Source organism: Natrix helvetica (assembly GCF_964273705.1).
Source record: "Natrix helvetica genome assembly, chromosome: 6".
NCBI classification, from domain to species: domain Eukaryota; kingdom Metazoa; phylum Chordata; class Lepidosauria; order Squamata; family Natricidae; genus Natrix; species Natrix helvetica.
In genome coordinates this window covers 74573272-74587222 of record NC_138553.1, presented here as the reverse complement: position 1 = coordinate 74587222, position 13951 = coordinate 74573272, and the positions used below count along the sequence as shown (strand labels likewise).

Below are 13951 nucleotides of genomic sequence, written 5' to 3'. Positions count from 1 at the left end.
TAAGCCCATATTCTAGTTTTCTCTTCAAAACTCACGCAAGAAAATCAACAATACTCTTCCCTGTATCAATAAAATAATAATCAGTGAACAACACATCTTTGTTTACAAAGTAATTTATGAAAATATAGCCCACTATCTACCCAACTTGCTCATAGAACATAAATGTCTTAGGAGAGACCGTTCATTGTTTCTATTTTTTTTCTTAACAACAGGGACATGTTTTTAAAAGCCACTCTGTCTTTTTCCTTGTCGAGTCTGGCACAGTAAAAGTATTCAATGCCGCTGATTCTTTCTGGAAGCTTCTAAAAAAATCAGGCAAATCTTGCAAGCATTTTAAAGCCCCCGTGGTTTAACTTAACTGCAATATTTACCTCCATTTATGCGCTGTCAGTCACCAGCTTTCAAAAGCAAAGTTTTGATTTTGCATGCTACAATTCCCTTTTTCTTCTTTTCTAATTGTCCTTGCGTCCAACTGCACTATGTGTGTTTCTGCAGATTACCACCACCACCCCCTCCCCAGTAATCACCTTCTTTTCTGCAATGGAAATGGCCTGAAAATTGCTCTCCGATAATCAGGGATGAGTTTGTCGGGGCCCTGCCTCACAAAAGCTGGAATTGTGCAATTATCATTTGTAAAGAGAAACTGTTATCAAAGTCAATGCGGGAGACATCTCCAGGACTTCTGTTAAGAGTTGGGGAAATCTGAAACACATATTTCTCACACCAGAAATTTTCTTATAAACTCCCCTGAATAATTCATGAGGCTTGATTTAACAGCACATTTAATTCCTGGCATGTGCTGTCTAGAAAACAGGATTCTCTTAAGGTGCAGCCGCCTGGAAGCAAAGGGGCAACGCAGAACTACATTTCTAAATGTTCTTTGAATGCAATTCAAAACTTTTATAATACTGTGTCTTCATCATGCCTAGAATCAGTCCAACCAGCCACTAACACTCTGGGGGTGGGGGGTGGGGAAACGACAGATGCACATTTCGAATCCCCGTCTTATTCCCAACGAAGCAAAGGAAGTCTCGGTTTATCATTCAATCAGTACTCACAGCTCAGGCATTAATGTCCATGAAAAGCAGACGGCTTGGTGATTTCATGCACTTTTTAAAGGGCTTACAAAGGAAGATGGCCCCAAGGAAGAGAATTGTTTGAGCACTGATGCTGAGCTAAGCAAATGAGGGGGTGGCAGATAGTGCAAAAAAGACCAGAATTCATGAAAGCGTCTACTGTTTAATAAAAATGCATGAATTAAAAAAGGGGCTGCTAGACTCCTGATTATTATTATTTTTTTGGGAATTCGTCCTGCTGCCTTGCCCAGAAAAGTGTGGGAAGGAGTGGGTGCGTGTGTGTGTTCCTTACAGTCCCAGTCTTTTGATTTCTCAAGGCAAGCGTTCACCAGGCACCTTTCGCGAACTGAAGATGATGGGATAGAAATCGATCAGCAACTCCACAAAAAGATTTATAGGCACCAAGGTGCTGAAGGACGGAGCACTGTTGGGTGGCCAGATTAAATTCAAGCCAAAAACACAAGCAAGATTAGAACTGGTCATTTTGTTGAAAATAGTTTCCTGCGACACCTGGAGAAAGAAAGACATAGAAATCAGAAAAAGATACAACACGTCTAGCAAGGTACAGGTGCTGGGCAGAAAGTATTTGGAAAAAAAAAATCAAAATAACGTCCATAATTGCCCGAGTGAAGCTGAGCTCTTCTTTTAAATCTACATTGCACACACAATGTACCAAAGCCTTTTTTGAGTCTGTCCCTGACATTTCAATTCTGAAGCTCACGAAGGAGCAGGTGGCTCTACTGTCCTGTACTAATGCTTTTTAGGCAGCTGGCCAAAACTCTTAAGAAATAAAATAAATATACATAATTGTGTGGGAGAGAGAGTACATAGAGAGTGATTGCATGAACTAATTATACGTTTCCAGTTTACTCCAAGTCTGTAATAGCCATTCTATGTTGAAAAGTCTGTTTCGGCATGGATGTTACGGGCATGAATTCTCTGTTTCTTCTTTATCCACAGGTAGAAGGAAACCTGTTAGAAGGGGAATGGGAATTTGGAGATTGTAGAGGTAAGCTTTGACCTGAAATAGTTAGGTGGTCAATCTGGATTCCTGGGCAGGCATTCAGGAATACCTGTAAGAAGCACGGCCTAAAGAAGTAAAAGAAATTGCTCTCTGATGGACTTTTCTTTTTTTTTGCAAATAAAGTTTTTTTTAAAAAAAAATTGCTACAAATTTAAAATTCTTTTTGTAAACAAAGTGTTGTTCGGCGTTTTTCCCCTTTTACATTCTCTCACATACGTAATTCATTTTACATCATAATACCCTTCCTAATTTGAGCCATATTATTTTCTTCCCATATTTCCATCTTAAACTTGATTTTTTCATAACACACGAACAATATCATTTTTTGCCCTTTCAGAAGTAAACCAAATTCATCATTTCATTTTCCATCTGTTATTCTCTTTTCTATAGGTGGCATAAATCCTCCAATTCAATGTTCATGTAATAATCGTTTTACTTAGTTAATTATCCACAGTTAACAATATTAACATAAATATAATTCCATCACATCTTAGCTAGATTAACAGTGTTAATATATATTTCCATTTTGTTCTACTAATATACTGATGGACTTTTAAAAAGCAGAGGAGGAGCAAGCTCCATTTTGCTTGTCTTTCTTCTTATTAAACCTGAAATGAGAGGAGGAGGAGGAGGAGGAGGAGGAGGAGGAGGATCCAATTTAAGTAGCCCCTCGTCCTGTTCACTTTGTGAAGATTTTCGCAGCCACAGAAAGCCCAGGTGGCTCTTGAACAGTGGTGGGTTTCAATTTATTTTACTACCGGTTCGTTCGTGTGCTTGCGCATGTTCGCCCACCCAATGCTTCTGCACAATGGAATCAATGGAAGCTCAGGATCATGGCAGAAAAGGAAAGTCACATATAAATTACTCTTTGTAGCAAAACAAGCTGTGACTGAAACAGTCTGTAGTAATGGATGAGGATTGGCAAATGTAATGATAAACTTAGAATAAAAGTTTCATCTGGAACTGTTCGCCTTTTGAGGTAATAATACAAAGAAGCACCAGCCTTTACTGCAAATTTATGATAACTAAATCTTAACTTGTCCCTTCCTTACTTTTACTCTCCCCAAAACTAGGGAGGGACTTCTGAGACCCTCCTTTCTGCATCCCTCCTTTGGTCTCAAACTTTGTTTATTGGATTATTGTCTAGGCTGTGGTTATTCTTCCTATTTCCAAAGGTCATTCCTACATACTATTATGGGTACCAGATTTTCTGCAGGTTACGGTAAAAATCCTGATGGCTGCTAGGATGGGGTACTCATCATCAAGAACAAGGCAGTGTCAATCACCCCATTGCATCAGCCATCTCTTGACTTTTTTGACTGCACCATACAGAAAGTATGGTAGCAGAAGTCTCAGTTAAGAGAAAGCTTCACAACAGCAACAAAGTTGGGGATTTAATTTGTACCAACCATATGGAGAAAACACATCAGAAACTTCAGCACGACATAATTGTGCTCAGGAAGCCTGTGTACAATTTCTTTGCATCTGGTCACTCGCAAGCTACTTTCCACACCTATGAGAAAAGACAAGGGATTAACCATTTCATTCAGCAACTCCAGCTGAATCTTCCTCCTGAAATGGCCTGCTTGGATGAAACCTGTTTCCTAATTCAATGAGGTAAATGCTCCCTTATGTTAAGTTTGATTCCTCCACGGTATAGACATGTAATATTTGGTGCAACGGTAGGGAGGATGAAGCTAGAAAAAGACAGGATCAGCAAAATCTGAAGACCTACAGTATTACTAAACCAAACGTTTGCCTGATTGAAACTCCATTCCTTTCTATATTGTATTAAGCATAGGGACGCAGTGGCTAAGACGCTGAGCTTGTCGATCAGAAAGGTCAGCAGTTCGGTGGTTCGAATTGCTAGCGCCGCATAACAGAGTGAGCTCCCGTTATTTGTCCCAGCTTCTGCCAACCTAGCAGCTCCTAAAGCACGTAAAAATGCAAGTAGAAAAATAGGAACCACCTTTGTTGGGAAGGTAACAGCATTCCGTGCACCTTCGGTGTTTAGTCATGCCAGCTACATGACTATGGAGGCGTCTTTGGACAGTCCTGGCTCTTCGGCTTTGAAATGGAGATGAGCACCATCCCCTAGAGTCAGGAATGACTAGCACATATCTGCAAGGGGAACTTTTACCTTAAGCATGCAAAAGTGAACAGAGCTTCAGTTGTGGGTGTTGTCGCCATCTCGACTTTTTTGGCCCCGACACTCCTTTGTTCCAAAACTCTTATTTATTTCAATTACTAAATGTCTCAGCCCTGCTCATCTTTTCTGAAATCAGCCAAGATCCGTTCGGTGCAGGCCCTACCACAAGGCAGACGGTTCCTCTAGAAATGATCCTTTCTGTAGCCACCCAATTCCTTCTGCCTAAGTCTGGACTTGTAGCCTAAACAATGACACTTCAGCTGGACTTTCCACTTTTGGTATTCTAGCCAAATCCCATCTCTCTCTCTCTCTCTCTCTCTCTCTCTCTCTCTCTCTCTCTCTCTCTCCCTCCCTCCCTCCCTCCCTCCCTCGCTCCCTCTCTCCAAGGCTAAAAGCCCCTGTTTTTGCAAAAAAATAGGTGGAAAATGGGCCGTTTTCTGCAAAAACAGGGGCATTTTCCCCTTCCCCCAGCCCTGCTGAAGCCTGCAGAGTGCTTCTGGAGGCTGGGGAAGGGCAAAAACGCCTCCGTTTTTGTGAAAAGCGGCCCATCTCTGGGACCTCTCTTGGACTGGCGTGCACACACCATTAAAAAAGGGGGCAAAATACATTTTTTCAATGAAGATTGTTCTGCGCAAATACAGACCAGAACATAAAGATGGCGGCATCCAGGATAGAACCAGTACGGTCATGTGTCCAGCCAAACTACTACCTATTTGGCCGAACCAGTAGGAACCCACTTCTGCCTCATACCCAACCCAATTTCAGTCGTCCCTTTTCAAAATTCCAGAAGATGTGTCTGTGTCTTGGCCAATCAAATCTTGTAGTAGTGGTGGGTTCCGGATCCCGTTCCAACCAGTACGGTTGGAATGGGCCCGGCGTTGCCCACATGGACACGTGCAGTGCCCGCATGCATTGTAGCTGCCAGCGACACTTCTGCAAGCCTCAACACTCCAGCTGCTCGGCGGAGCATCACGCAGGCACTGTACACGCCATATGTATGCGCGGAAGCGCCAAAGGCTTTGAAGGACAGGTAAGGAGCTCGGGTGGGCCCTCCGGAGCACTGTACCGGAATGGTACCTGGTGCTCCGTGCAGGCTCTGGTACGCCCGTACCAAGACGTACTTCCTGCAACCCACCACTGTCTTGTAGGCTTCACACATGGGGCTCAACCAGTTTGCACCATTTTGGGAGAACCGGTTGTTAACTTTCTGAGTAGTTTGGTGAACTGGTTGTTGGAAGAAATCATTAGCGCAGAGAACCGGTTGTTAAATTATTTCAATCCCACCACTGGCTCAGAGGAATACAATGTAAGCTTGCAATAAACACCCTGAAAAACTTAATATTAAGGTGAAAGCAAGTTTCCAGCCCACACAGTTAGAGAGGGTGCATCACGACATGTTCATCTCCTTTGCAGAGATCTACATCGCTGAGAACTGTCTAACTTCACCGTGTTTTGCTATTCAGAAAATATGTGGTTGCTACTCGAAGGTACAGATGAGTCAAAGCCATATATTTGTGGAAAGTGACTCACTTGTGATTTGAACGATCTGATCATACATTGGGAAGGTCAGTAAAGGTTCAGGAAGTTCTCGGAGAAAAGCCTTCAGGATTACTCCAGGGATGTGAATATCGCCATACTCATCAAAATCAACAGATTTTCCTGCAACAGAAAATGCCAAAGAATACAAATAAAAAAATGTAAATAAAAGGATTTAATCCAAACACCTTTCATACCCTTTCCTGGGTCAGGAGTCCCTGCACACAATCATTCATCTCACCCATGGGGCTACCCTTGAAGAACTTTTAGAAGCTTCAACTGGTCTAGAGTGCAGCAGCACGGACAATCTTTGGCGCCTCTAGAGTGGCCCATGTTACATTACTCTTCCTTGAGTTGCACTCATTGTTGGTTTGCTCCTGAATGCAATTTCAGGTGTTGTTTATTACTTACTAGCTGATAACCCCCCCCCCAAGTATTTATTCATCCCAACCCTCCTTCCACGAACATCCACAATTTGTAATGTTGGATTTTTCCCCTTACCAGAGGGAGACCCCTTGTGGAGTAGTGTGAAGTTGTTACTATGGCAACTCCACAGAACTGTAAAGTAGAAGCCGTTTTAAGGCAGTACGGTAGAAGCCATTTTAAGGCACAACAGGCTGTATCCTAACAGAACATACACCCCGAGAGGTGTAGGGGTGTCTTATCCCCACAGTATTTGTTTCCAGAGACGAAGTAATCTATGTACCAAGTTTGGTTGAAATTGCTCGAGGCGTTCCAGAGTTATGCTGGAACACACACACACACACACACACACACACACACACACACACACACAGCCATTTAGATAGATAGATGTAGATATAGATATATGGAGCCCTGCACGACATGGATCCAGATTACTTAATGAACCTTTTTACCCCTAGGGGACAGGCCCGCCCCACTAGTACCGGCAAAGAAAGCATGCTGCAGATTCTGTCAGTCAAGGAATTTCAGCATGGCCCTGGCCCTTTGGAACATCTTGCTCCCTGAGGTGAGATTGGCTCCCACTCACTTGAACCTTCTGCAAAAGCTTGAAAATCTAGTTCTGCCAGTTAGCTTGGGGCAGGGAGTATTACGCGGGAGGTCAGCTAACAAAAAAAAAAAGTTATTTAAAAACGCAAAAAGCAGAGGAGGTGATATTGCTGTTTAGAGAAAATCAAGTTATGCAGGATTCACAATTTGTCATTTCATAGCTGTTACGAAACCATCAATATAAACTGGTCACGACTCATTGTTCAAACTGCTTTAGATGCTGGTCCTACCTTCTTCCTTCTTGATTTAAGGTTAAGATGGCATCTCTCCAATCTATTAAAGATCTAGCGTGGAGTGGGGACCAATTTGAACTGGTTAAATTAAAAAGAAAAGTATCTTGCTAGTATATATTTTTGAGAACTGCATTTTTCATGTATTAACTAATTGGGGGGAATCAGGATATCCTTTCCTCATAAAAATAAAAGGTGGCATTTGTTTAATCAATCATATATCTAATATATGATTAGATATATGATTCATTATATCTAATAATATATTAGATATACTATTAAACACAATGACAATCACTCCACGCACATGCGGAAACATATGACTAGATTTTCTTTCTGTTTCCTAATTACTTGCATAGGGATTATTCTTTATACTATTTATGTTGTTTATATTTTTTGTCATAGATTGCACCAGTGAGGCTAAAACCAATGTCATTGCATACGTGATGTACAATGGCAATAAAGGCTATACTATACTAATATTTTCTTTTATTATGAGAGACCAGTGACATGCATGAGAGAGATCGAAAGACCCGTGTTCATCAGTGAGCAACGTAAATAAATCAAGGAAGAGAGACTGCTTGAATCAAGAGGGCAGAAATTGTGTGCCTGAAGTAGCATTTAATTGCCGGTCTTCCCTTTGTAATCCAGCACCAAATATTCACAAGCCCAACTTGGGAGCCTTCGTTGCATTTTTGAGGCTCTGGATAAGTTTTAAGAAAGTGAAACGTTTTTCCTTATGCTTTGCAGATGTCATCTTGACTTTGTAACCCCTCCTCTGGGACAGCTCACAGAGCCAACACGCCAGAGTCAACTTACTGTGGCCAACTCGCGATTGGCCAACTCGCCACAGCCAATTCGCTACGGCAAAGTTGCCACAGAACAAGAGTTACACTAATATTGTGTATACCAAAGGAGGGACAAATTGAAATGCGAATGACAAAAAATAACTTTAAAAACTTTTTAAAATCATTAAATTGAATGCTTGCATTGCCCCATGGAGAGTTGGCCGTGGCGAGCTATCCTGTGGCAAATTGGCCGTGATGAGTTCGTTGTGGCGAGTTGCCTCTCATAGCTGCACCTGCTCAGGTGTGCACAAAGTTTTCTCTTTGAACGTTTGACCACTTTCCCACCCATTTACAGATGCCCTTACTCCTCGCCTATCTAATATGGTATTTCACTTTTAAAGGGTTTTGTGATTAATCAAACAACTAATGGAAATGAGTCTTTACTTCTTGCTAATAAAAGGGCCAGGGACTCAGGTGGCTCAGTGGCTAAGACACTGAGCTTGTCGATCAGAAAGGTAGGCGTGTCGATCGAAAGGTAGTTTGGTGGTTCGAATCCCTAGTGCTGCACAATGGAGTGAGTTCCTGTTACTTATCCCAGCTTCTGCCAACCTAGCAGTCCTAAAGCATGTAAAAATGCAAGTAGAAAAATAGGAACTGCCTTTGGTGGGAAGGTAACAGCGTTCCATGCACCTTCGGCATTTAGTCATGCCGGCCACATGACCATGGAGACATCTTCGGACAGCACTAGCTCTTCGGCTTTGAAACAGAGATGAGCACCGCTCCCTAGTCGGGAACGACTAGCATATATGTGCGAGGGGAACCTTTACCTTAATAAAAGGGCCACTTACCTTGATTGTAAAGTTTTTGAATCTCTTGAATACTTTTGATGCCCGCTGATTTTCGAAACAGCCCTTCCGTTTTCAGCCCTTGAAGAGGGAAGGAGTTAGTTACTTTTTGCCACTATTGTTCATTCCAGATTAAATACTTAGTATTCTTGTGAATAGAAGTGTCATTTTTCCAATGCAGGTTCATATTAGCAAATGGTTTCATTTTTTTTCATCAGAAATCAGCTGAAAGTAATTTTTTTTCTACTTTTGCTGTATCGTTGCGATTGTTTAGTGTTTTATAAAGTCTCTGCAAGCAAAGTGTGGTCATCCCAGGCTAGTTTTCTTGCGTAACCAAAGCATTTCTCAAGCACAGTAAGCATCAGTAGAAATCTAAGCTCCAATTTGCATCTCCTGTTTTAGGAGCTGGAAAGAACTGAAAAACGACTCTATTGCAGTGATGGCAAACCTTTTCTGCACCGAGTGCCCAAACCGGAACATGCATGCATGCACATGAATTTGCATGCACTGGAGTGCTGGAAACCCAAAGACTAGCTGGCCAGTGCGCGCATGCCTGTTTTTGGCTGGTTTGGGCTGAGTCATTTTAAGGCTGTTTTTCCGAGCTGTATTCCGAGCCATTTTTGGACTGTTTTGGGGTTGTTTCCGGGCCTTTGGGGGGCCATTTTTCAGGCTGTTTTTTGGTTGTTTTCAGGCAGTTTGCCAGGCCAAAAATGGCCTCAAAAATGCCCCCCCAAAACGGCCTCAAAATGGCGCAAGAATGGTCTGAAAACAGCCCTAAAATTGGTCTGAAAATGGCCCGAAAACATTTTTGGCTTTTTGGGGTCATTTTCAGGCCGTTTTCTGGTGCTCTGGCACCCAGGAAGACCAATTGGCAATGGTGCATGTGCCCACAGAGAGGGCTCTGCATGCTACCCCTGGCACATGTGCCACAGTTTTGCCATCACAGCTCAATTGCTTTGCCTGGTTGTATGTGATGCTGGGAGCATGGAAGAAGCCACAGGCTCACAAAGACAATTGGTAGTTGGTTTTCAAAGAGTGAGAAAAACGTTGGTCACCACTTTATGGGTGAGTGTAAAATTCCTCAACCTTGGCAGCTTGAAGATGTGTGGAATCCAGGGAGCTGAAGTCCACACACCTTCGATTTATTTGTTAAATTGTAATACAACGGCCAAACTACAGGCAGTCAGCTGAAGTAGCCTGCAGTACGGCCTTCTAACCACGAAGCCACCACAGCTCTTACTTATTATTTTTCTGTTCAAAGTGCCACAGTTTAACTGTGTCTTCAAATTTTGCATCCATTAAATCATTCATTTTTAAAAAAAAATCTGTTCAGGTTCTGAATTGTATTTCATTAATAGAATACATGTTACCTACTAAAAGACTGTATTACTAATATTCTTCTCTTCCTTCCTAGTACCTATATCTTCCCACTTATGACTATAATGTTGCTCGTATCTTTAAATTTTATATTGTTTTATTTCCTAGTATAGTATAATTTGATTACTTATTAGTAACCTATGACTATCACTAAGTGTTGTATCTTCTGATTCTTGATGAATGTATTCCCACTATAACCATGTTGCTTGTATCTTTACAATTTATATTGTTTTACTTAGTCTTCTAGTATGATTTGATTGCTTATTGAGTATCCTATGACTATCACTGTGTTCTATCTTATGATTCTTGATTAATGTATTCTATTTTATTTTTCTTATGTACACTGAGAGCCTATGCACCAAAGACAAATCCCTTGTGTGTCCAATCACACTTGGCTAATAAAGAATTCTATTCTATTCTATTCCATTCCATTCCATTCCAATTCCATTCTATTCTATTCCTTTCTCTTCTCTTCTCTTCTCTTCTCTTCTCTTCTCTTCTCTTCTCTCTCCTCTCCTCTCCTCTCCTCTCCTCTCTCTTCTCTTCTCTTCTTTTCTCTTCTCTTCTCCTATTCCTTTCTATTCTATTCTATTCCATTCCATTCTACCCAGCAAATGTTCAGTATTTGAGTCACAAGATTTTCAAATTCAGTCTAATTTTTCATTGTCCTCCCTTGTTTTTTAAATTCTTTTGTTGACGTGTTACTTATCTGGGAATATTGGAACCAACTGAGTGTGGAAGAGCATGGTGTAACAAAAGTCTCAAGAGACCTTAATTTTATCCTGTTCATAATAAAGTCTTGTAATTAAAACAGAATTTTCTCCACTGATGAAATTTCTTACTGCTTTCTTCATCATAAGAGTATACATTTAGTGAGGAAGCAAGAGGGGAGAAGTTTAGATTTATTCTTTTCCTATATTTATCTCAAATGTTCAACGAGTTGCTTAATTTTGGATAGTCTCTTGAAAATTATTCATTTCTATGAATCGGCTCAAATACGTCTGCAGAAATCGGTCTCTTCCATTAAAATGATGGAACTATAGGCAGATATGAAGTGAATCCTTACCTCTTTTTTTCAAGTAAGCCACTGTGTGATTCATTACAGGTGGGATTAATTCCCCTTTGTTTTTAGCACTGAGGCTGTTGGAGAAAAGAAAACAGGTTGAAACATGACCTGAACAAAAATCACAGCATTGGAAAAGCTATCTGGCTTTTAATCTGTTAAACCTGCCTTTCATTTAAAAAGAAAAGAAAAGAAAAAAGAAGTGTCTCAACAAAAGGAGGCAGTGCATTGATTTTGATGCCGTGCCTACCATCTAGTAGATTTTGACACATACCCCCATATAGAGAAAAAAGTTTATTTGATAGCAAGTTGTTACTTGGAACATCCAATGTGAAAAGAAAAACAGTTGTGGAGCTCATTCAGCATAACTTCAGAAGAATTCTTTAACAGGGTAAAAATGAAATGTGTTATCTTCACAGAAAGAGTTTTTGAACCTTGTTCAAGGAAAAATGACTTGTTTGTTCGCTTGTTCAATCAATCAATCAATTTCTATAGCCACCCGTCTCAACCAGTGACTTTGGGCAACTTACAGTTCTAAAAACATAAAAAAGCAATTAAACATTAAAAAAATTAAAACAATAGGTAAAGGTTCCCTTGGCACATATGTGCTAGTTGTTCCCAACTCTAGGGGACAGTGCTCATCTCCGTTTCAAAGCTGAAGAGCCATCGTTGTCCAAAGAGGTCTCCGTGGTCATGTGGCCGGCATGACTCAACGCCAACGGCAAACAGAACGCTGTTACCTTCCCACCAAAGGTGGTCCCTATTTTTCTACTTGCATTTTTTATGTGCTTTCGAACTGCTAGGTTGGCAGAAGCTGGGACAAGTAACGGGAGCTCACTCCGTTATGCAGTGCTAGGAATTCGAACCGCCGAACTGCTGACCTTTCTGATCGACAAGCTCAGCGTCTTAGGCACTGAGCCACTGTGCCCCTTTGAACCACCACATCCCTTATTAAAACAATAAAAGTATCCAAAATATGATATATACAGCAGCTGAGATAATTAACCAATTAACAGTAAAGCCAAGAAACACGGTCCTTAACATATTCAGAATTCCCAGCCCAGAAATGCAGCCAAGTTTTTTAAGCCTTATGAAAGGCCATCCAGGTTGGGGCCATTTTAATTTCCAAGAGGAGAATATTCCACAAAGCAGGGGCAACTGCAGAAAAGGCCCATCTTCTGATCCCCAGGCTATCTAATACTCTTTGGATGACGGGATCTGCAGCATGCCCAATCTGATGGATCAAATTGGATAGGTAGAGATTCTTGGAAAAAGGCAATCCCTTAGGTAACCTTAGGTCCCAAGCCATGTAGGTTCTGATTATATGTTCTGATTAAGGTTATGATTTCTCAGAGAGTTATCTTCAACTAGGAAATATGAAGTTCCTAAGCGGGCTTTCAGGAAAAGTGTATTATGGTTTGCAAGACTTTGGATTTGATTCCAAAAAAGGGGCTTTGAGTAAACACACATCTTGTCTGCAACTCTTTAAAACAGTTGCATCATCTCATGACATTAGATTACATATTTTATCTCACTTTTATTACTTTATAAATAACTTAAGATGGCAAGTATGCATAAACTCCTTCCTATTTTCCCAACAACTTTGGGTTGAGCTGAGAGAGTGTGACTGGCCCAAAGACACCCAGCTGGCTTTCAGGAGGAACTAGAATTCACAATTTCTTGCTTCTATCCTGGTGCCTTAACCATCTCCAAAGCATGTCGGTCCTTCCTTCCTTCCTTCCTTCCTTCCTTCCTTCCTTCCTTCCTTCCTTCCTTCCTTCCTTTCCTTCCTTCCTTCCTTCCTTCCTTTCCTTCCCTCCTCCCTCTTGCAGCTGTGGAATATCCTGGCATGCGCTGGTTCATGCTATCATAGGCCAAGGTTCTAGGAAAAGGTCACCATGAATACACATCTAGCCAACATCATTCCTGGTATTGATTATCTGAAGACTCAAAGGTGGAAAGTTGTGTGTTACAGCCATAGGTCTTCCTCACTTTCTGGAAATTAAATGCCCCATTTAAGTTCACATAGGAGAATTCTATGAGATGACAAAGATAATGAACCGGTCTTAAAGAATTCCACATCCATAAATGGGGAAATTCTGTTATTTGAGAAAGGTTTGGTGGTTTTGGTACTTTAGAAACCCACAGAAAGTTCCACTAACAGTAGCAGGAGTGGCGTGGTAAGGTTGAACATCAATAGACCTTCAGAAGGACAGTGAGCACTTTTCAAGGCTTTCTTGACCAAGGGACCATCCAGCTTTTATCCAGAAGATGCCATGCTTGATGACTCATCTCCTTTAAGGTTATCTCAGCAGTTGGCCAACTTGGGCTCACAGGCTAAGCAGATTCATGTAGGTTAGTACTTGGATGTCTTTATTAACAAGATTTCTACAATCAAAGAATTTCAGGCAGCGTGAATCTCTATGGTGCATGGGACACTATCTGTCAGCCTCTATCTCGCATGCTTGCTATCGGCTGCCATAGTAATGGGAAAGGAGGAGGCTCGTGGTATTTGGGAGGGGAAGCATGCTGGTGGACACATCTCAAGACATCTCAAAAAAGGGAGTTTTGTTCTCACCATCTTCTGCGCATGCTGAAGGTTCGTGTTTGGGTTTGGTCAAGACCAACCGTCTCTGCATACCAGCAGAATGAGGCTGCCTTAAGATGACATCCTTGGGGACTGGAGATTGGACATTGGGTCGGGATAACTGGGGGGAGGGATTTGAGTAAATGTTTGAAATGTATGAGTTCACACTTTTTACCTCGGATCTTGCTTCACTTTTGCTGTTTTCATATCCAGTTAAAAGTATCTTTTCTCTAATTATTTGGAG

General features: G+C 41.4%; 1 protein-coding gene across 3 annotated transcripts in view; it reads right to left on the bottom strand.

The window, feature by feature from the left end:
• Window positions 1–1305: 1305 nt before the first annotated feature.
• LOC309394171 (rho GTPase-activating protein 8-like) overlaps window positions 1306–13951 on the bottom strand; it is a 34829-nt gene continuing 22183 nt past the window's right edge. For all 3 annotated transcript variants that reach the window (XM_081957034.1, XM_081957036.1, XM_081957035.1), the window contains 5 exons: window positions 11124–11197; window positions 8684–8761; window positions 5780–5908; window positions 3510–3613; window positions 1306–1586 (listed from right to left, as the gene is read on the bottom strand). In XM_081957034.1, the coding sequence (XP_081813160.1) occupies window positions 1389–1586; window positions 3510–3613; window positions 5780–5908; window positions 8684–8761; window positions 11124–11197 (583 nt within the window). In that variant the 3' untranslated portion in view covers window positions 1306–1388. The remainder of the gene's footprint in view (window positions 1587–3509; window positions 3614–5779; window positions 5909–8683; window positions 8762–11123; window positions 11198–13951) is intronic.